Below are 22,500 nucleotides of genomic sequence, written 5' to 3'. Positions count from 1 at the left end.
TGGCAGACCAATCCGAACTCATCTCTCGGCATGTCCAGACCACTCGTTATCTCAGCTAATCATGGCTAGCGGGAAGAGAGAAACAATATTTCAAAACGCAGAAATAAAAATATAAATCATGCCTTACCGTTGACGTGCTTCTTTTGTTGGCACTCCAATCTGTTCCATAAACATCAAAAATGGTCCTTTTGTTCGATTAATTCCGTCGGATATATCCAAAATGTCCATATATTTGGCGCGTTTGATCCAGAAAAACACCGGTTCCAACTTGCTCAACGTGACTACAAAATATCTCAAAAGTTACCTGTAAACTTTGCCAAAACATTTCAAACTACTTTTGTAATAAAACTTTAGGTATTTTTTAAACGTAAATAATTGATCAAATTGAAGACGGGATGATCTGTGTTCAATACAGGAAGAAAACAAACAGAATCATGCTTTCTGGTCACGCGCCTCTATCAAACAGTACACTTCAAGTGACCCTCGTTCAAGATGGCCATACTTCTTCATTACACAAAGAAATAACCTCAACCAATTTCCAAAGACTGTTGACATCCTGTGGAAGCGATAGGAACTGCAAGAAGAAATCTGGATTCCCAATGAAAACCCATTGAAAAGAGAGTGACCTCAAAAAACCCCCTCTGAATGGTTTGTCCTCGGGGTTTCGCCTGCTAAATAAGTTCTGTTATACTCAGAGACATGATTCAAACAGTTTTAGAAACTTCAGAGTGTTTTCTATCCAAATCTACTAATAATATGCATATCCTATCTTCTGGGGATGAGTAGCAGGCAGTTGAATTTGGGCATGCATTTCATCCGGACATGAAAATACTGCCCCGTCACCAAGAAGTTAAACAATTATACCAAACAGGTGCTAATGATCATCAATTCAAAATGTAGGTTGAAACACACTCATTAACTGAAACAGAAACAGCTGTGTAGGAGGAATAAAACTGGGTGAGGAACAGCCAAACTCGGCTAACAAGGTGAGGTTGCTGAAGACAGTTTACTGTCAAAAGTCAAGACTGAGCACATCAACAAGACACAAGATAGTTATACTGCATCAGCAAGGTTTCTCCCAGGCAGACATTAAGGCAGACTGGGGTTTCCAGATGTGCTGTCCAAGCTCTTTTGAAGAAGCACAAAGAAACCGTCAACGTTGAGGACCGTAGACGCAGTGGTCGGCCAAGGGAACTTAATGCAGCAGATGAAAGACACATCATGTTTACTTCCCTTCGCAATCAGAAGATGTCCAGCAGTGCCATCAGCTCAGAATTGTCAGAAAACAGTGGGACTCTGGTACACCCATCTACTGTCCGGAGAAGTGGCCTTCATGGAAGACTGGCGGTCAAAAAGCCATACCTCCGACATGGAAACAAGGCCGAGCGACTCAACTATGCACGAAAACACAGGTACTGGGGTGCAGAAAAATGGCAGCAGGTACTCTGGACTGATGAGTCAAAATGTGAAATATTTGGCTGTAGCAGAAGGCAGTTTGTTCACGGAAGGGCTGGAGAGCGGTACACAAATGAGTGTCTGCAGGCAACAGTGAAGCATGGTGGAGGTTCAACAGTGAAGCATGGTGGAGGTTTAACAGTGAAGCATGGTGGAGGTTCCACAGTGAAGCATGGTGGAGGTTCAACAGGGAAGCATGGTGGAGGTTCAACAGTGAAGAATGGTGGAGGTTCAACAGTGAAGCATGGTGGAGGTTCAACAGTGAAGCATGGTGGAGGTTCAACAGTGAAGCATGGTGGAGGTTCAACAGTGAAGAATGGTGGAGGTTCAACAGTGAAGCATGGTGGAGGTTCAACAGTGAAGCATGGTGGAGGTTCAACAGTGAAGCATGGTGGAGGTTCAACAGTGAAGCATGGTGGAGGTTCAACAGTGAAGCATGGTGTAGGTTCCTTGCAAGTTTGGGGCTGCATTTCTGCAAATGGAGTTGGGGATTTTGTCAGAATTAATGGTCTCCTTAATGCTGAGAAGTACAGGCAGATACTTATCCATCATGCAACACCATCAGGGAGGCATCTGATTGGCCCCAAATTTATTCTGCAGTTTGACAACGACCCCAAACATACTGCGAAAGTCATTAAGAACAATCTTCAGCGTATAGAAGACGAAAGAGTCCTGGAAGTGATGGTATGGCCCCCCACAGAGCCCTGATCTCAACATCATCGAGTCTGTCTGTGGGATTACACGAAGAGAGAGAAGCACCTGAGGCTGCCTAAATCCACAGAAGAACTGTGGTTAGTTCTCCAATATGTGTGGGCCAACCTACCTGCTGAGTTCCTTCAAACTGTGTGCAAGTGTACCTAGAATAATTTATGCTGTTTTGAAGGCAAAGGGTGGTCACACCAAATATTGATTTGATGTAGATTTGTTTTCTGTTCACTCACTTTGCATTTTGTTAATTGATAAATATGTTTTTTTTCTCGCCTGAGTAGCTTCGTTTCACTGCCAAAAATAAAATGAACCATCTAGTGTTGAGCGAAATAACAACACAATGTCAAATACAGGTAGCCTAGTCAAATAATCAACATCCAATCACATTAACCGTTACTCTCTCGCGGGAATTCCACTAACGGTCCATATGTAGCCAAACGTAGCTGCTGCTCATTCTGTTTGCTTGAAAATTGATAAATGGTTAAAAAAGGTAAGGCCCGCGTCCATAGAGACACAAACGAGGTTCACTTATATTGGGAGTAGTGCCTTTCCTCAGCCACAGTGTGTTATATGTGCAAAAGTACTGTCTCACACCTTTTTGCACGCGCCGCCAATTGGGTACACTGCAGAATCCACCGAGAGGCTCTTGGGTACACTGCAGAATCCACCGAGAGGCTCTTGGGTACACTGCAGAATCCACCGAGAGGCTCTTGGGTACACTGCAGAATCCACCGAGAGGCTCTTGGGTACACTGCAGAATCCACCCAGAGGCTATTGGGTACACTGCAGAATCCACCGAGAGGCTCTTGGGTACACTGCAGAATCCACCGAGAAGCTCTTGGGTACACTGCAGAATCCACCGAGAGGCTCTTGGGTACACTGCAGAATCCACCGAGAGGCTCTTGGGTACACTGCAGAATCCACCGAGAGGCTCTTGGGTACACTGCAGAATCCACCGAGAGGCTCTTGGGTACACTGCAGAATCCACCGAGAGGCTCTTGGGTACACTGCAGAATCCACCCAGAGGCTCTTGGGTACACTGCAGAATCCACCGAGAAGCTCTTGGGTACACTGCAGAATCCACCGAGAGGCTCTTGGGTACACTGCAGAATCCACCGAGAGGCTCTTGGGTACACTGCAGAATCCACCGAGAGGCTCTTGGGTACACTGCAGAATCCACCGAGAGGCTCTTGGGTACACTGCAGAATCCACCGAGAGGCTCTTGGTTCCACTGCAGAATCCACCGAGAGGCTCTTGGGTCCACTGCAGAATCCACCGAGAGGCTCTTGGGTCCACTGCAGAATCCACCGAGAGGCTCTTGGGTCCACTGCAGAATCCACCGAGAGGCTCTTGGGTCCACTGCAGAATCCACCGAGAGGCTCTTGGGTACACTGCAGAATCCACCGAGAGGCTCTTGGGTACACTGCAGAATCCACCGAGAGGCTCTCGCTGCCAAAGGAATGTCTGACAGCTTGGAAGACGTTTCGGACACTACAGTAAAAATGGTTCTCTTTGTTAAAGTAAGGCCCCTGAACTCTCACGTATTTTCTGTACTATGAAATGATATGGGCAGCGACCATGTAACGCTTTTACAACATACAGAAGTGCGCTGGTTATCAAGGAGAAAAGTATTGACGCGTTTTTTTGAATTGAGAGACAAGCTTAAAGTTGTCTTTACTGACCATCATTTTCACTTGTCTGACCACTTGCATGATGAGGAGTTTCACACACGACTGGCCTATCTGGGTGATGTTTTTTCTCACCTGAATGATCTGAATCTAGGATTACAAGGACACTCCACAACTATATTCAATATGCGGGACAAAACTGAGGCTATGATTAAGAAGGTGAAGCTCTTCTCTGTCTGCATTAACAAGGATAACACACATGTCTTTCCATCATTGTATGATGTGTGTGTGTGCAAATTAACTCAAGCTTAAGGACAATGTCAAATGTGATATAGCGAAGCCCCTGAGTGAGTTGGGTGTGAAATTACGCAGGTACTTTCACGAAACGTATGACACAAGCAACTGGATTCGTTATCCCTTTCATGCCCTGCCTCCAGTCCACTTACCGATATCTGAACAAGAGAACCGCATCGAAATTGCAACATGCGGTTCTGTGTAAATGTAATTTAATCAGAAGCCACTGCCAGATTTCTGGATTGGGCTGCACTCAGAGTATCCTGCCTTGGCAAATCGCGCTGTTAAGACCCTGATGCTCTTTGCAACCACGTACCTATGTGAGAGTAGATTCTCAGCCCTCACTAGCATGAAAACTAAATACAGGCACAGACTGTGTGTGGAAAATAATTTAAGACTGAGACTCTCTCCAATACAACTCAACATTGCAGAGTTATGTGCATCCTTTCAAGCACACCCTTCTCATTAACCTGTGGTGAATTATTCACAATTTTCAATGAACCTCTAATATGTAAGATGGCTAAATATAGAGCAAAATTATTGATTATTATATTTCTGTTTGGGCCCTGGTCCTATTAGAGCTCTTTGTCACTTCCCATGAGCCGGGTTGTGACAAAAACTCACACTCATTCTTATGTTTAATAAATGTATCGTATAGTGTGTGTGTGGCAGGCTTATAACGACGGCAAAAAACAGCAGTTGAGAGTATGCTGACCCTGGTGCTAGAGGGGGTACGCAGCTGGATGTTGACTGTTTGAAGGGGTACGGGACTATGAAAAGTTTGGGAATCACTGCTCTAGGGTGTCTAGATGGACTTTTTTATTTGTGGTCCTGGCAACAGGACCTGTTTTGGACCACCATTATTTTGGTCTAACTTGAGATTTACCGCAGGGCCCAGGTCTGTGCAGAAGATCTAGGTGCTGCTGTAGGGCCTCCCTGGTTGGGGACAGAAGCACCAGATCACCAGCAAACAGTAGACAGTTGACTTCAGATTCTATTAGGGTGAGGCCGTGTGCTGCAGACTCTTCTAGTGCCCTCTCCAATTCATTGATATATATGTTGAAGAGGGTGGGGCTTAAGCTGTGGAAATAAATGTGTGTGTTTTTAGTTGTTGTCAGTTTTAACCCCACACTTGTTGTTTGTGTACATGGATTTTACAGCGTTGTATGTTTTTCCTCCAGCACCACTGTCCTACAATTTGTCTAGCAGACCCTCATGCTAAATTGAGTCAAATGCTTTTTTGAAATCAACAGACATTGCCTTTGTTTTTGGTGTGTTTGTTTGTCAATTAGGGTGTGCAGGGTGAATACGTGGTCTGTCATACGGTAATTTGGTAAAAAGCCAGTTTGACATTTGCTCAGTACATTGTTTTCATTGAGGAAATGTACGAGTCTGCTGTTAATGATAATGCAGAGGATTTCCAAAGGTTGCTGTTGACGCATATCCCACGGTAGTTATAAGGGTCAAATTTGTCTCCACTTTTGTGGATTGGGGTGATCAGTCCTTGGTTCCAAATATTGGAGAAGATGCCAGCGCTAAGGATGATGTTAAAGAGTTTTAGTATAGCCAATTAGAATTTGTTGTCTGTATATTTTATCATTTCATTTAAGATGCCATTAACACCACCAGCCTTTTTATATTGAAGGGTTTGTATTTTGTCTTGTAGTTCATTCAGTGTAATTGGAGAATCCAGTGGGTTCTGGTAGTCTTTAATAGTTGAGTCTAAGATTTGTATTTGATCATGTATATGTTTTTGCTGTTTGTTCTTTGGCATAGGTCCAAAAATATTGGAGAGGTGGTTTATCCATACATCTCTGTTTTTGATAGATAACTCTTTGTGTTGTTGTTTGTTTTAGTGTGTTCCAGTTTCCCCAGAAGTGGTTAGATTCTCTGTATTGTGTTAGTGATTCACCATAGTGAAGGCGTAGTAGGCTCAGGTTTTCTGGGTCTCCATGTTTTTGGTTGGATACGTTTCTCAATTTCTTCCTTAGGTTGTTGCATTCTTCATTGAACCATTTGTCGTTGTTGTTTTTCTTAGGTCGCCTGCTTGAATGTTTTAGATTTGATAGGGAAGCTGAGAGGTCAAATACACTCTCTCTCACATTCTCTTACCACCTCTTTACCCAGCACTATGTCAGAAAGGTAGTCATGCATTCAAAGCCAGGATATTGAAAATCTATATTCCCTCAAATGCCAAGCAATGGAATAATAGTTGCAGTGGCAGAGGAAGGTTTATACAATTATTATACTGAGTAGACTACCTATCCTGACTACCTATACTGACTACCTATCCTGACTACCTATACTGACTACCTATACTGACTACCTATACTGACTACCTATACTGAGTAGACTACCTATACTGACTACCTATACTGACTACCTATACTGACTACCTATACTGACTACCTATACTGACTACCTATACTGAGTAGACTACCTATCCTGACTACCTATACTGACTACCTATCCTGACTACCTATACTGACTACCTATACTGACTACCTATACTGAGTAGACTACCTATCCCAACTACCTATACTGACTACCTATACTGAGTAGACTACCTATACTGACTACCTATCCTGACTACCTATACTGACTACCTATACTGAGTAGACTACCTATCCTGACTACCTATACTGACTACCTATCCTGACTACCTATACTGAGTAGACTACCTATCCCAACTACCTATACTGACTACCTATACTGAGTAGACTTACTGAGTAGACTACCTATCCTGACTACCTATACTGACTACCTATCCTGACTACCTATACTGAGTAGACTACCTATCCCAACTACCTATACTGACTACCTATACTGAGTAGACTACCTATACTGACTACCTATCCTGACTACCTATACTGACTACCTATACTGAGTAGACTACCTATACTGACTACCTATACTGGGTAGACTACCTATACTGACTACCTATTCTGAGTAGACTACCTATACTGACTACCTATTCTGACTACCTATACTAAGTAGACTACCTATACTGACTACCTATACTGAGTAGACTACCTATACTGACTACCTATACTGAGTAGATTACCTATACTGACAACCTATACTGAGTAGACTACCTATGCTGACTACCTATACTGAGTAGACTGCCTATACTGAGTGGACTACCTATACTGAGTAGACGACCTATACTGACTACCTATACTGAGTGGACTACCCACACTGAGTAGACTACCTATACTGACTACCTATACTGACTACCTATACTGACTACCTATACTGAGTAAACTACCTATATTGACTACCTATACTGAGTAGACTACCCATACTGAGTAGACTACATATACTGACTACCTATACTGAGTGGACTACCTCTACTGACTACCTATACTGACTATCTATACTGAGTGGACTACCTATACTGAGTAGACTACCTATACTGACTACCTATACTGACTATCTATACTGAGTGGACTACCTATACTGGGTAGACTACCTATACTGACTACCTATACTGACTATCTATACTAAGTAGACTACCTATACTGACTACCTATACTGACTATCTATACTGAGTGGACTTCCTATACCTAGTAGACTACCTATACTGACTACCTATACTGAGTAGACTACCTATACTGACTCCCTATACTGACTACCTAGACTGACTACCTATACTGACTACCTATACTGACTACCTATACTGAGTAGACTACCTATACTGACTACCTATACTGACTCCCTATACTGACTACCTATACTGACTACCTATACTGACTCCCTATACTGACTACCTATACTGACTACCTATACTGACTACCTATACTGAGTAGACTACCTATACTGACTACCTATACTGACTACCTATCCTGACTACCTATACTGAGTAGACTACCTATACTGACTACCTATCCTGACTACCTATACTGAGTAGACTACCTATACTGACTACCTATACTGAGTAGACTACCTATACTGACTACCTATACTGACTACCTATACTGACTACCTATACTGAGTAGACTACCTATACTGAGTAGACTACCTATACTGACTACCTATACTGACTACCTATACTGAGTAGACTACCTATACTGACTACCTATACTGAGTAGACTACCTATACTGACTACCTATACTGAGTAGACTACCTATACTGACTACCTATACTGACTACCTATACTGAGTAGACTACCTATACTGAGTAGACTACCTATACTGACTACCTATACTGACTACCTATACTGACTACCTATACTGAGTGGACTACCTGAGACATTGTTGAACAAAGAAGTTATAGAAACTCTTATGGTATAGTGAATGTCTGGAAGTCAATACAAAAAGTAAAATGACACTCGTACCTGAATTAATCAAATGTAAACTGGGGAAGACATCCAGAGTCTGTCTTCTGCAGGTAATATACACTACTCATGTAGGGTATTGCGTATGCATTCCGATAGTACTGGCCTTTAATGGAGTCATCAGATCACATTGTCATCATGAAAAAGGTCTAATGGCTCATCTTAAAGGTTTACTCAGCAATATGACATCATCGTACGCAGTTGGGTGACTTCCTGCTAACAATCAACAACAACCACAACAACAACAGAAGTCAAAACTTCCCAGGCTGCCAATATCGGCTCATCCCAATTTGCAAGTACGCCCACACGAAGAGCCAAATGTTGGGAGTCTTGGTAGATTTGAATTTAGATTTAGTTGTTGTTGTTGGTTTCTGCGTTGCAGGAAGTTTCCCCACTGTGTATGATGATGTAATTTGTCGTTTTGGTGAACTAGTCATGTCAGTGGAGCAGTGTGTGGGAATCCTCAGAGCCAAGCATGTAATTACCCAGTTATAGACATGAGCATGAGTCCCGTCACAGCCCGGAGGAAGTTCCAAAACTCTCATTCGGTTACTCTGTACCAGGCTACTGCTAACAGACACGGAGGCAATAAACTGGCCACTTTGTAGATTAGTATGTTTACAGGATGAGGGGGACCGCAAATAACAGCGCACAAACAGAACCCAGTTCTGTGTCGCACTTGTGAGTGAGCCTCTAACATGTCGCTATCGGGAAATGCCCAGGAAAAAGGGTGAAAACCTCAACATTCTGGGTTTTCAGGGAAGTCATGTGTTTGTGACAGCAGGCATCTAAAATAACAGTTGTGCCCACTATATATTATAGACACGGGCCTTATAGCTAGAGGAATCTCCACTATATATTATAGACACAGGCCTTATAGCTAGAGGAATCTCCACTATATATTATAGACACAGGCCTTATAGCTAGAGGAATCTCCACTATATATTATAGACACGGGCCTTATAGCTAGAGGAATCTCCACTATATATTATAGACACAGGCCTTATAGCTAGAGGAATCTCCACTATATATTATAGACACAGGCCTTATAGCTAGAGAAATCTCCACTATATATTATCGACACAGGCCTTATAGCTAGAGGAATCTCCAATATATATTATAGACACAGGCCTTATAGCTAGAGAAATCTCCACTATATATTATCGACACAGGCCTTATAGCTAGAGGAATATCCACTATATATTATAGACACAGGCCTTATAGCTAGAGGAATCTCCACTATATATTATAGACACAGGCCTTATAGCTAGAGAAATCTCCACTATATATTATAGACACCGGCCTTATAGGTAGAGGAATCTCCACTATATATTATAGACACAGGCCTTATAGCTAGAGGAATCTCCACTATATATTATAGACACAGGCCTTATAGCTAGAGAAATCTCCACTATATATTATCGACACAGGCCTTATAGCTAGAGGAATCTCCACTATATATTATCGACACAGGCCTTATTGCTAGAGGAATCTCCACTATATATTATAGACACAGGCCTTATAGCTAGAGGAATCTCCACTATATATTATAGACACAGGCCTTATAGCTAGAGGAATCTCCACTATATATTATAGACACAGGCCTTATAGCTAGAGGAATCTCCACTATATATTATAGACACAGGCCTTATAGCTAGAGAAATCTCCACTATATATTATAGACACAGGCCTTATAGCTAGAGAAATCTCCAATATATATTATAGACACAGGCCTTATAGCTAGAGGAATCTCCACTATATATTATAGACACAGGCCTTATAGCTAGAGGAATCTCCACTATATATTATAGACACAGGCCTTATAGCTAGAGGAATCTCCACTATATATTATAGACACAGGCCTTATAGCTAGAGGAATCTCCACTATATATTATCGACACAGGCCTTATAGCTAGAGGAATCTCCACTATATATTATCGACACAGGCCTTATAGCTAGAGGAATCTCCACTATATATTATAGACACAGGCCTTATAGCTAGAGGAATCTCCACTATATATTATAGACACAGGCCTTATAGCTAGAGGAATCTCCACTATATATTATAGACACAGGCCTTATAGCTAGAGGAATCTCCACTATATATTATAGACACAGGCCTTATAGCTAGAGGAATCTCCACTATATATTATCGACACAGGCCTTATAGCTAGAGAAATCTCCACTATATATTGTAGACACAGGCCTTATAGGTAGAGGGGGGTACCGGTACAGGGGGTACCGGTACAGAGTCAATGTGGAGGCTATATACAGGGGGTACCGGTACAGTGTCAATGTGGAGACTATATACAGGGGGTACCGGTACAGTGTCAATGTGGAGGCTATATACAGGGGGTACCGGTACAGAGTCAATGTGGAGGCTATATACAGGGGGTACCGGTACAGAGTCAATGTGGAGGCTATATACAGGGGGTACCGGTACAGAGTCAATGTGAAGGCTAAATACAGGGGGTACCGGTACAGAGTCAATGTGGAGGCTAAATACAGGGGGTACCGGTACAGAGTCAATGTGGAGGCTAAATACAGGGGGTACCGGTACAGAGTCAATGTGAAGGCTATATACAGGGGGTACCGGTACAGAGTCAATGTGGAGACTATATACAGGGGGTACCAGTACAGAGTCAATGTGGAGGCTATATACAGGGGGTACCGGTACAGAGTCAATGTGGAGGCTATATACAGGGGGTACCGGTACAGAGTCAATGTGGAGACTATATACAAGGGGGGTTCCGGTACAGAGTCAATGTTTTGGGGCACTGGTTAGTTGAGGTAATATGTACATGTAGGTAGAGTTATTAAGTAACTATGCATAGATGATAACAACAGAGTAGCAGTGGTGTAAAAGAGGGGGGGGGGGGGGGGGGGGCAATGCAAATGTAACTATATTGATTTTTACCCCCATCACTACTTTCCTCCCTCTCATACGGTATCCCCTTTTCCCTCGGTCTCCCCCCACCGAACCCCTTCTGATAACGGCAGGTCTATACAGTCAGAACAGAGACAGAGAGAAAGGACAGCAATACTCCCTTGGGAAGAGTCATTCCCTGAGAAATTCCCATGAATGACAGGGGGGCATGTTGCTAGAGCAACAGGGGATAAATTAGATAAACAAAACAGAGCACACACACACACACACACACACACACACACACACACACACACACACACACACACACACACACACACACACACACACACACACACACACACACACAGAGTGTTGTTTTGGTAGGATTACAGTGACATTTTGAACCAGCTGTGTATCCATTTGAGTTCATGGAGAGGAGGTCTATCATCCTGTCTCAGATGCTGTGCAAACACACAAACACAGCCTTGATGTGTTGCGAATCCTGGAAGTTGCTATAGACTACTACAGCAGCAACCCCACGGCCTCCTCTCGTTCACCAATGTCGTTCAGCAGGGTTCACGACCCTCAATGACCCTGTCAATCAAGTCTTCTATTCAGAGTGAGTTCAAGACCCACACTATGAGGTTGGAATAATACTGTGAAATTGTGAAAATTATGAAAATGCCCTTTTAGTGTAAAAACTGTTGGAAATTTCAACCTGTTTTTGGTGGGATGGAGTTTTTTGCCTTCTATGGTGACATCACCATGCGGTAAATGAGTTAATAGACCAATAAGAAAGAGAGTTCCAAACCTCTCTGCCAATAACAGCTAGTTTTCAGATTTCAGTCCTACAAACATTCTAAAAACAGCTGCATTGAACCTTTAAAGAGGGTCCTTCAGGCCTTAACAGCAGTCCACCAGAGGCCACAAATCATTCACTCAAGGCTACAAGTCCCACACAGAGCCTTCAGTCGACAGAGAGAGAAAACTCTGAGAGGAAGAGAAAAAATGAGGGGTGGGGAGAGAGAAAGATAGAAAGAGGAAGAGAGATAGTGAGAGAGATAGTGAGATTATTTTTTATTTGCCTCCTCCTCCCCCTCCAGCTCCTCCTCCTCCCCTTCCTCCTCCTCCCGCTCCTTCTCCCCCAATCCTCCTCCTCTTCCTCCTCTTACCATTCCTCATCGTCCAGCTCCTCATCCACCTCCTCCTCCACCTCCCCTTCCTCCTCCTCCCCTCCTCCTCCTCCTCCTCCACCTCATCCCCCTCCCCTCCTCTTCCTCCCCCCCTACTCTTCCTCCTCCTCCCCTCCTCCTCCTCCTCCTCCACCTCATCCCCCTCCCCTCCTCTTCCTCCCCCCCTACTCTTCCTCCTCCTCCCCTCCTCCTCCTCCTCCACCTCCACCTCCTCCTCCTCACCTCCTCCCCTCCTCCCCCCCCTACTCCTCCTCCTCCTCCCCTCCTCTTCCTCCCCCCCTACTCTTCCTCCTCCTTTTTCCTCACCTCTCTTATAATGACATCTAAACACTAAAGTGTTGCTGCTGTGTTTTTCACCTCCCATTCCTCTTCCTCCCCTCCTCCTCCTCACCTCCCATTCCTCACTTCCCATTCCTCTTCCCTTCACTCGTTACAGCCTCTTAATTATGGGTTTGGTCTTTCTTCTTCGTTGCTTCTGTTGGTCTCATCATGTGGCTGCTGGGTTAAGTAGCTTATTAAATCCTGTGGGGTGGTGTGAACCTTTAGCATTCCTGCTGAGATCAGTGCCCCCTGTGCACCCCTAGATCCTGACCCCACCGACACAATGGCTATTCTTCTTTCTGTTCCTCTTTGTGGTAATTAAGACCAAGGCGGTATGTGCGGGTGCGTGTAAAAGACTGAGGTAAGTGAATGTTATAAGTAGTGGGAGAGGATGATCCTGCGTTGGAGGTAAACATTGCTCACTCAGAGGGAGAGAGTGTTTTGGACTCGTTAGTAAGGCTTATCACCCGCTCAGGGCTTTCTGCTTTAATTGGTGTTTTTCATCTTTGAGGTAGAATGGGGATGGATTATCCTGTCACTGGTGGGCCCAAGGCCGTCTTTACATCATCCGAGCCTCCCGAGTAGACACTGCACTTTTAAGAAGGAATCTAAAGCTTGACTTTACAGCCCTGTTATTGTGTCAGTGTTTCTCTCGCCATGATGTCTGTATCAGACCATCCCTAGAGGAGTTGCCAACAAACGTATCCAGGATATTGTTTGTTCAACCTAGCTTACTTTTCTGCTGAAAAGCGGATGTGGGAACTCCGCTCAGGAGATTCATTTTACGTCCGCTACGTTCGTATCAGACAGACAATGACACTTATTCTCCTCTCAAGTGGAAGAGTTCAACATACACTATATATACACAATTATGTGGACAACCGCTCAAATTAGTGGATTCGACTATTTCAGCCACACCCGTTACTAACAGCTGTATAAAATCGAGCACACAGCCAATCTCTTTCGACAAACAGTAGAATGGCCTTACTGAAGAGCTCCGTGACTTTCAACGTGGCACCGTCATAGGATGCCACCTTTCCAACTAGTCAGTTCGTCAAATTCACATGTCCCCAGATGTACTACTGAGCTCCTAACGGCCTCTGGAAGCAACTTCCACACAAGAACTGTTCGTCTGGAGCTTCATGAAATGGGTTTCCATGGCCGAGCAGCCGCGCACACGAGCCTAAGATCACCATGCGCAACGCCAAGCATCGGCTGGAGTGGTGTAAAAGCGATCTGTGGTGTGATGAATCACACATCACGATCTGGTAGTCCGACGGATGAATATTGGTTTGGCGGATGCCAGGAGAACGCTACCTGCCCAAATGCATAGTGCCAACTGTAAAGTTTGGTGGAGGAGGAATAATGGTCTGGGTCTGTTTTCCATGGTTCAGGCTTGGCCCCTTCGTTCCAGTGAAGGGAAATCTGAACGCTGCAGCATACAAATGCTGAATTTTTGAATGGAAGCAAGTCCCTGCAGCAATATTCCAACATCTAGTGAAAAGCCTTCCCAGAAGAGTGTTACAGCAGCAAAGGGGGGGGGGGGGGGGGGGGGAACTCCATATTAATGCCCATGATTTTGGAATGAGATGTTGCTCATGTAGTGTACATTTGTTTAATGCTGGTGTTTTGGGACAATTATGTATTATAGACTCACCAGATATGGAACCTATAGGATGTTTTATTTGAACCTTTATTTAACTAGGCAAGTCAGTTAAAAACAAATTCTTATTTACAATGATGGCCTACCGGGGAAGAGTGGGTTAACTGCCTTGTTCAGGGGAAGATTTTTACCTTGTCAGCTCGGGGATTCGATCCAGAAACCTTTCAGTTACTGGCCCAAAACACTCACCACTAGGCTACCTGCTGGTTACTGGCCCAACACGCTTACCACTAGGCTACCTGCTGGTTACTGGCCCAACACGCTTACCACTAGGCTACTTGCTGGTTACTGGCCCAACACTCTAACCACTAGGCTACCTGCTGGTTACTGGCCCAACACTCTAACCACTAGGCTACCTGCTGGTTACTGGCCCAACACGCTTACCACTAGGCTACCTGCTGGTTACTGGCCCAACACGCTTACCACTAGGCTACCTGCTGGTTACTGGCCCAACACGCTTACCACTAGGCTACCTGCTGGTTACTGGCCCAACACTCTAACCACTAGGCTACCTGCTGGTTACTGGCCCAACACTCTAACCACTAGGCTACCTGCTGGTTACTGGCCCAACACGCTTACCACTAGGCTACCTGCTGGTTACTGGCCCAACACGCTTACCACTAGGCTACCTGCTGGTTACTGGCCCAACACGCTTACCACTAGGCTACCTGCTGGTTACTGGCCCAACACGCTTACCACTAGGCTACCTGCTGGTTACTGGCCCAACACGCTTACCACTAGGCTACCTGCTGCCCCATTTGCCATTAGTCCTGTTAGTCAGTGATGGTCCTCTCTCTACTGTTCACCAGTGGTATTTGAGGACCTACCTACCTGTGGTCACTGGTCAGGTGATGACTCACACCCATTACCGTGGTTTCACGCTGGGGCGTAGGCTGCAATGTTGACTAAGGACTGTCCTCGCCGAGGCCTGAACCCACTTCCATTCAGAGACGTAAAACTGGTCTGGGTCTTTGCACCACAGCCATGAATCAAAGGAAGAGGCGTTACAGAAAGGGCATTGTGGTGTGTGGCTGTCCCCAGAAACACATATTTAATGTGTTGTTGAATTTTTAATATTGAATTGCTGAAGTAAAGCTGTGAAAGAGTGTGGTTTATTTCAGTGATTCCTCAGTTTATTTGTTTTTTTCTGCCTTGCAGAGTGATGACGTCTTGGGCTGGTGTGAGAGCCACCGGAGGTGTTCACAGGTAAGAAAACACCTGTAGAATAGGTCTCTGTGTGTGTGTGTGTGTGTGTGTGTGTGTGTGTGTGTGTGTGTGTGTGTGTTTGTGTGTGTGTGTGTCATAGGGTGTTCAGGGGGGACATTGTTCCCTCCCTCAGGTCAAGGTTTGGGTCAGGGACCTCTCCTCCCCTCCCTCTCTCCCCTCCCTCTCTCCCATCACTCTCTCCCCTCCCTCTCTTCCCCTCCCTCTCTCCCCTCCCTCTCTCCCATCCCTCTCTTCCCCTCCCTCTCTTCCCCTCCCTCTCTCCCCTCCCTCTCTCCCATCCCTCTCTTCCATCCCTCTCTTCCCCTCCCTCTCTCCCCTCCCTCTCTCCCATCCCTCTCTTCCCCTTCCTCTCTTCCCCTCCCTCTCTCCCCTCCCTCTCTCCCATCCCTCTCTTCCATCCCTCTCTTCCCCTCCATTTCTACCCTCCCTCTCTCCCTCCCTCTCTCCCATCCCTCTCTTCCCCTCCCTCTCTTCCCCTCCCTCTCTCCCCTCCCTCTCTCCCATCCCTCTCTTCCATCCCTCTCTTCCCCTCCCTCTCTCCCCTCCCTCTCTCCCATCCCTCTCTCCCCCTCCCTCTCTCCCCTCCCTCTCTCCCATCCCTCTCTTCCCCTCCCTCTCTTCCCCTCCCTCTCTCCCTCCCTCTCTCCCATCCCTCTCTCCCATCCCTCTCCTCCCCTCCCTCTCTCCCATCACTCTCTCCCCTCCCTCTCTTCCCCTCCCTCTCTCCCCTCCCTCTCTCCCATCACTCTCTCCCCTCCCTCTCTCCCCTCCCTCTCTCCCCTCCCTCTCTCCCATCCCTCTCTCCCCTCCCTCTCTCCCCTCCCTCTCTCCCATCCCTCTCTTCCTCCCTCTCTTCCCCTCCCTCTCTTCCCCTCCCTCTCTCCCCTCCCTCTCTCCCCCTCCCTCTCTCCCCTCCCTCTCTCCCCCTCTCTCTCTCCCATCCCTCTCTCCCATCCCTCTATCCCATCCCTCTCTTCCATCCCTCTCTTCCCCTCCCTCTCTCCCCTCCCTCTCTCCCATCCCTCTCTCCCCCTCCCTCTCTCCCCCTCCCTCTCTCCCATCCCTCTCTTCCCCTCCCTCTCTTCCCCTCCCTCTCTCCCTCCCTCTCTCCCATCCCTCTCTCCCATCCCTCTCCTCCCCTCCCTCTCTCCCATCACTCTCTCCCCTCCCTCTCTTCCCCTCCCTCTCTCCCCTCCCTCTCTCCCATCACTCTCTCCCCTCCCTCTCTCCCCTCCCTCTCTCCCATCCCTCTCTCCCCTCCCTCTCTCCCCTCCCTCTCTCCCATCCCTCTCTTCCATCCCTCTCTTCCCCTCCCTCTCTTCCCCTCCCTCTCTTCCCCTCCCTCTCTTCCCCTCCCTCTCTCCCATCCCTCTCTCCCATCCCTCTCTCCCATCCCTCTCTTCCCTCCCTCTCTTCCCCTCCCTCTCTCCCATCCCTCTCTTCCCCTCCCTCTCTTCCCCTCCCTCTCTTCCCCTCCCTCTCTCCCATCCCTCTCTCCCATCCCTCTCTCCCATCCCTCTCTTCCCCTCCCTCTCTCCCCTCCCTCTCTTCCCCTCCCTCTCTTCCCCTCCCTCTCTCCCCTCCCTCTCTTCCCCTCCCTCTCTTCCCCTCCCTCTCTCCCATCCCTCTCTTCCCCTCCCTCTCTTCCCCTCCCTCTCTTCCCCTCCCTCTCTTCCCCTCCCTCTCTTCCCCTCCCTCTCTTCCCCTCCCTCTCTCCCATCCCCCTCTTCCCCTCCCTCTCTTCCCTCCCTCTCTTCCCCTCCCTCTCTTCCCCTCCCTCTCTCCCATCCCTCTCTCCCATCCCTCTCTCCCAACCCTCTCTCCCATCCCTCTCTTCCCCTCCCTCTCTCCCCTCCCTCTCTTCCCATCCCTCTCTTCCATCCCTCTCTTCCCCTCCCTCTCTCCCCTCCCTCTCTCCCCTCCCTCTCTCCCATCCCTCTCTTCCATCCCTCTCTTCCCCTCCCTAGTTCCCTCCCTAGTTCCCTCCATACTCCCCTCCTCCCTGCTACATATTATCCTGATTAAAGTCAGCATCTTGGATCGCTCCCCAGTGAACCAATAAACTTCAGGCATTCCCCAGTGAACCAATAAACTTCAGGCATTCCCCAGTGAACCAATAACCTTGGGTCCTTCCCCAGTGAACCAATAAACTTCAGGCATTCCCCAGTGAACCAATAACCTTGGGTCCTTCCCCAGTGAACCAATAACCTTGCGTCCTTCCCCAGTGAACCAATAACCTTGGGTCCTTCCCCAGTGAACCAATAACCTTAGGTCCTTCCCCAGTGAACCAATAACCTTGCGTCCTTCCCCAGTGAACCAATAACCTTGGGTCCTTCCCCAGTGAACCAATAACCTTAGGTCCTTCCCCAGTGAACCAATAACCTTGGGTCCTTCCCCAGTGAACCAATAACCTTGGGTCCTTCCCCAGTGAACCAATAACCTTGGGTCCTTCCCCAGTGAACCAATAACCTTGAAAGCGGTCTGTTTTCAGTCTCAGACAGTCTCTCTCTCATACAGCCGATCGATGCTGAGTCCTATATTGAGAGGAGCGAGAGTAGGAGAAAGCGGTCTGTTTTCAGTCTCAGACAGTCTCTCTCTCACACAGCCGATCGATGCTGAGTCCTATATATCCACTATGGTGCTGTGACACTTTTATGTGCTTCATGAGAATAAGCAGGTTGGTGACTCATAATTGGTTCCCTTAGAGGGTAATAAAGAGGAAGGTCAAAAATGTGTGTGTGTGTGTGCGTCTGAGCGTGTGTGTGTTAGAGCATGTGTGTGTTAGAGCGTGTGTGTGTTTGAGCATGTGTGTGTTTGAGCGTGTGTGTGTTTGTGTGTGTGTGTGTTTGAGCGTGTGTGTGTGTGTGTGTGTGTGTGTGTGTGTGTGTGTGTGTGTGTGTGTTTGAGCGTGTGTGTGTTTGAGCGTGTGTGTGTGTGTTTGAGTGTATGTGTGTTTGAGCGTGTGTGTGTGTGTGTGTGTGTGTGAATGAGCGTGTGTGTGTGTGTGTGTGTGTGTGTGTGTGTGTGTGTGTGTGTGTGTGTGTGTGTGTGTGTGTGTTTGAGCGTGTGTGTGTTTGAGCGTGTGTGTGTGTGTTTGAGTGTATGTGTGTTTGAGCGTGTGTGTGTGTGTGTGTGTGTGTGAATGAGCATGTGTGTGTTTGAGCGTGTGTGTGTGTGTGTGTATGTGAGTGTGTGTTTGAGCGTGTGTGTGTGTGTGTATGTATGTATGTGTGTGCGTGCGTGTGTGTGCGTGTGCGTGCGTGTGTGTGCGTGTGCGTGAGTGTGTGTGTGTGCGTGTGCGTGAGTGTGTGTGTGTGCGTGTGCGTGAGTGGATGGAGTGACTGGGAGCAGACGGGGTTAAACAGATGGAGTGACTGGGAGCAGACGGGGTTAAACAGATGGAGTGACTGGGAGCAGACGGGGTTAAACAGATGGAGTGACTGGGAGCAGACGGGGTTAAACAGATGGAGTGACTGGGAACAGACGGAGTTAAACAGATGGAGTGACTGGGAGCAGACGGGGTTAAACAGATGGAGTGACTGGGAACAGACGGGGTTAAACAGATGGAGTGACTGGGAACAGACGGGGTTAAACAGATGGAGTGACTGGGAGCAGACGGAGTTAAACAGATGGAGTGACTGGGAGCAGACAGGGTTAAACAGATGGAGTGACTGGGAGCAGACGGGGTTAAACAGATGGAGTGACTGGGAGCAGACGGGGTTAAACAGATGGAGTGACTGGGAGCAGACGGGGTTAAACAGATGGAGTGACTGGGAGCAGACGGGGTTAAACAGATGGAGTGACTGGGAGCAGACGGGGTTAAACAGATGGAGTGACTGGGAGCAGACGGGGTTAAACAGATGGAGTGACTGGGAGCAGACGGGGTTAAACAGATGGAGTGACTGGGAGCAGACGGGGTTAAACAGATGGAGTGACTGGGAGCAGACGGGGTTAAACAGATGGAGTGACTGGGAGCAGACGGGGTTAAACAGATGGAGTGACTGGGAGCAGTCGGGGTTAAACAGATGGAGTGGCTGGGAGCAGACGGGGTTAAACAGATGGAGTGACTGGGAGCAGACGGGGTTAAACAGATGGAGTGACTGGGAGCAGACGGGGTTAAACAGATGGAGTGACTGGGAGCAGACGGGGTTAAACAGATGGAGTGACTGGGAACAGACGGAGTTAAACAGATGGAGTGACTGGGAGCAGACGGGGTTAAACAGATGGAGTGACTGGGAACAGACGGGGTTAAACAGATGGAGTGACTGGGAACAGACGGGGTTAAACAGATGGAGTGACTGGGAGCAGACGGAGTTAAACAGATGGAGTGACTGGGAGCAGACGGGGTTAAACAGATGGAGTGACTGGGAGCAGACGGGGTTAAACAGATGGAGTGACTGGGAGCAGACGGGGTTAAACAGATGGAGTGACTGGGAGCAGACGGGGTTAAACAGATGGAGTGACTGGGAACAGACGGAGTTAAACAGATGGAGTGACTGGGAGCAGACGGGGTTAAACAGATGGAGTGACTGGGAACAGACGGGGTTAAACAGATGGAGTGACTGGGAACAGACGGGGTTAAACAGATGGAGTGACTGGGAGCAGACGGAGTTAAACAGATGGAGTGACTGGGAGCAGACAGGGTTAAACAGATGGAGTGACTGGGAGCAGACGGGGTTAAACAGATGGAGTGACTGGGAGCAGACGGGGTTAAACAGATGGAGTGACTGGGAGCAGACGGGGTTAAACAGATGGAGTGACTGGGAGCAGACGGGGTTAAACAGATGGAGTGACTGGGAGCAGACGGGGTTAAACAGATGGAGTGACTGGGAGCAGACGGGGTTAAACAGATGGAGTGACTGGGAGCAGACGGGGTTAAACAGATGGAGTGACTGGGAGCAGACGGGGTTAAACAGATGGAGTGACTGGGAGCAGACGGGGTTAAACAGATGGAGTGACTGGGAGCAGTCGGGGTTAAACAGATGGAGTCGCTGGGAGCAGACGGGGTTAAACAGATGGAGTGACTGGGAGCAGACGGGGTTAAACAGATGGAGTGACTGGGAGCAGACGGGGTTAAACAGATGGAGTGACTGGGAGCAGACGGGGTTAAACAGATGGAGTGACTGGGAGCAGACGGGGTTAAACAGATGGAGTGACTGGGAACAGACGGAGTTAAACAGATGGAGTGACTGGGAGCAGACGGGGTTAAACAGATGGAGTGACTGGGAACAGACGGGGTTAAACAGATGGAGTGACTGGGAACAGACGGGGTTAAACAGATGGAGTGACTGGGAGCAGACGGAGTTAAACAGATGGAGTGACTGGGAGCAGACAGGGTTAAACAGATGGAGTGACTGGGAGCAGACGGGGTTAAACAGATGGAGTGACTGGGAGCAGACGGGGTTAAACAGATGGAGTGACTGGGAGCAGACGGGGTTAAACAGATGGAGTGACTGGGAGCAGACGGGGTTAAACAGATGGAGTGACTGGGAGCAGACGGGGTTAAACAGATGGAGTGACTGGGAGCAGACGGGGTTAAACAGATGGAGTGACTGGGAGCAGACGGGGTTAAACAGATGGAGTGACTGGGAGCAGACGGGGTTAAACAGATGGAGTGACTGGGAGCAGACGGGGTTAAACAGATGGAGTGACTGGGAGCAGACGGGGTTAAACAGATGGAGTGACTGGGAGCAGTCGGGGTTAAACAGATGGAGTGGCTGGGAGCAGACGGGGTTAAACAGATGGAGTGACTGGGAGCAGACGGGGTTAAACAGATGGAGTGACTGGGAGCAGACGGGGTTAAACAGATGGAGTGACTGGGAGCAGACGGGGTTAAACAGATGGAGTGACTGGGAACAGACGGAGTTAAACAGATGGAGTGACTGGGAGCAGACGGGGTTAAACAGATGGAGTGACTGGGAACAGACGGGGTTAAACAGATGGAGTGACTGGGAACAGACGGGGTTAAACAGATGGAGTGACTGGGAGCAGACGGAGTTAAACAGATGGAGTGACTGGGAGCAGACGGGGTTAAACAGATGGAGTGACTGGGAGCAGACGGGGTTAAACAGATGGAGTGACTGGGAGCAGACGGGGTTACAGATGGAGTGACTGGGAGCAGACGGGGTTAAACAGATGGAGTGACTGGGAACAGACGGAGTTAAACAGATGGAGTGACTGGGAGCAGACGGGGTTAAACAGATGGAGTGACTGGGAACAGACGGGGTTAAACAGATGGAGTGACTGGGAACAGACGGGGTTAAACAGATGGAGTGACTGGGAGCAGACGGAGTTAAACAGATGGAGTGACTGGGAGCAGACAGGGTTAAACAGATGGAGTGACTGGGAGCAGACGGGGTTAAATAGATGGAGTGACTGGGAGCAGACGGGGTTAAACAGATGGAGTGACTGGGAGCAGACGGGGTTAAACAGATGGAGTGACTGGGAGCAGACGGGGTTAAACAGATGGAGTGACTGGGAGCAGACGGGGTTAAACAGATGGAGTGACTGGGAGCAGACGGGGTTAAACAGATGGAGTGACTGGGAGCAGACGGGGTTAAACAGATGGAGTGACTGGGAGCAGACGGGGTTAAACAGATGGAGTGACTGGGAGCAGACGGGGTTAAACAGATGGAGTGACTGGGAGCAGACGGGGTTAAACAGATGGAGTGACTGGGAGCAGTCGGGGTTAAACAGATGGAGTGGCTGGGAGCAGACGGGGTTAAACAGATGGAGTGACTGGGAGCAGACGGGGTTAAACAGATGGAGTGACTGGGAGCAGACGGGGTTAAACAGATGGAGTGAC

The 22,500-nt window shown here is 47.7% G+C and overlaps 1 protein-coding gene across 1 annotated transcript in view; it reads left to right on the top strand.

The window, feature by feature from the left end:
• anos1b (anosmin 1b) overlaps window positions 1-22,500 on the top strand; it is a 159,014-nt gene that overhangs the window by 19,513 nt on the left and 117,001 nt on the right. Inside the window, 1 exon segment of the mRNA XM_036978826.2 lies at window positions 15,627-15,674. Coding sequence (XP_036834721.2) covers window positions 15,627-15,674 — 48 coding nt within the window.

This window comes from Oncorhynchus mykiss, chromosome 5 (assembly GCF_057628025.1).
Source record: "Oncorhynchus mykiss isolate SJ-2025 chromosome 5, ASM5762802v1, whole genome shotgun sequence".
NCBI classification, from domain to species: domain Eukaryota; kingdom Metazoa; phylum Chordata; class Actinopteri; order Salmoniformes; family Salmonidae; genus Oncorhynchus; species Oncorhynchus mykiss.
The sequence above is the reverse complement of the archived record's forward strand: the minus strand, read 5'-3'. Positions and strand labels throughout refer to the sequence as shown.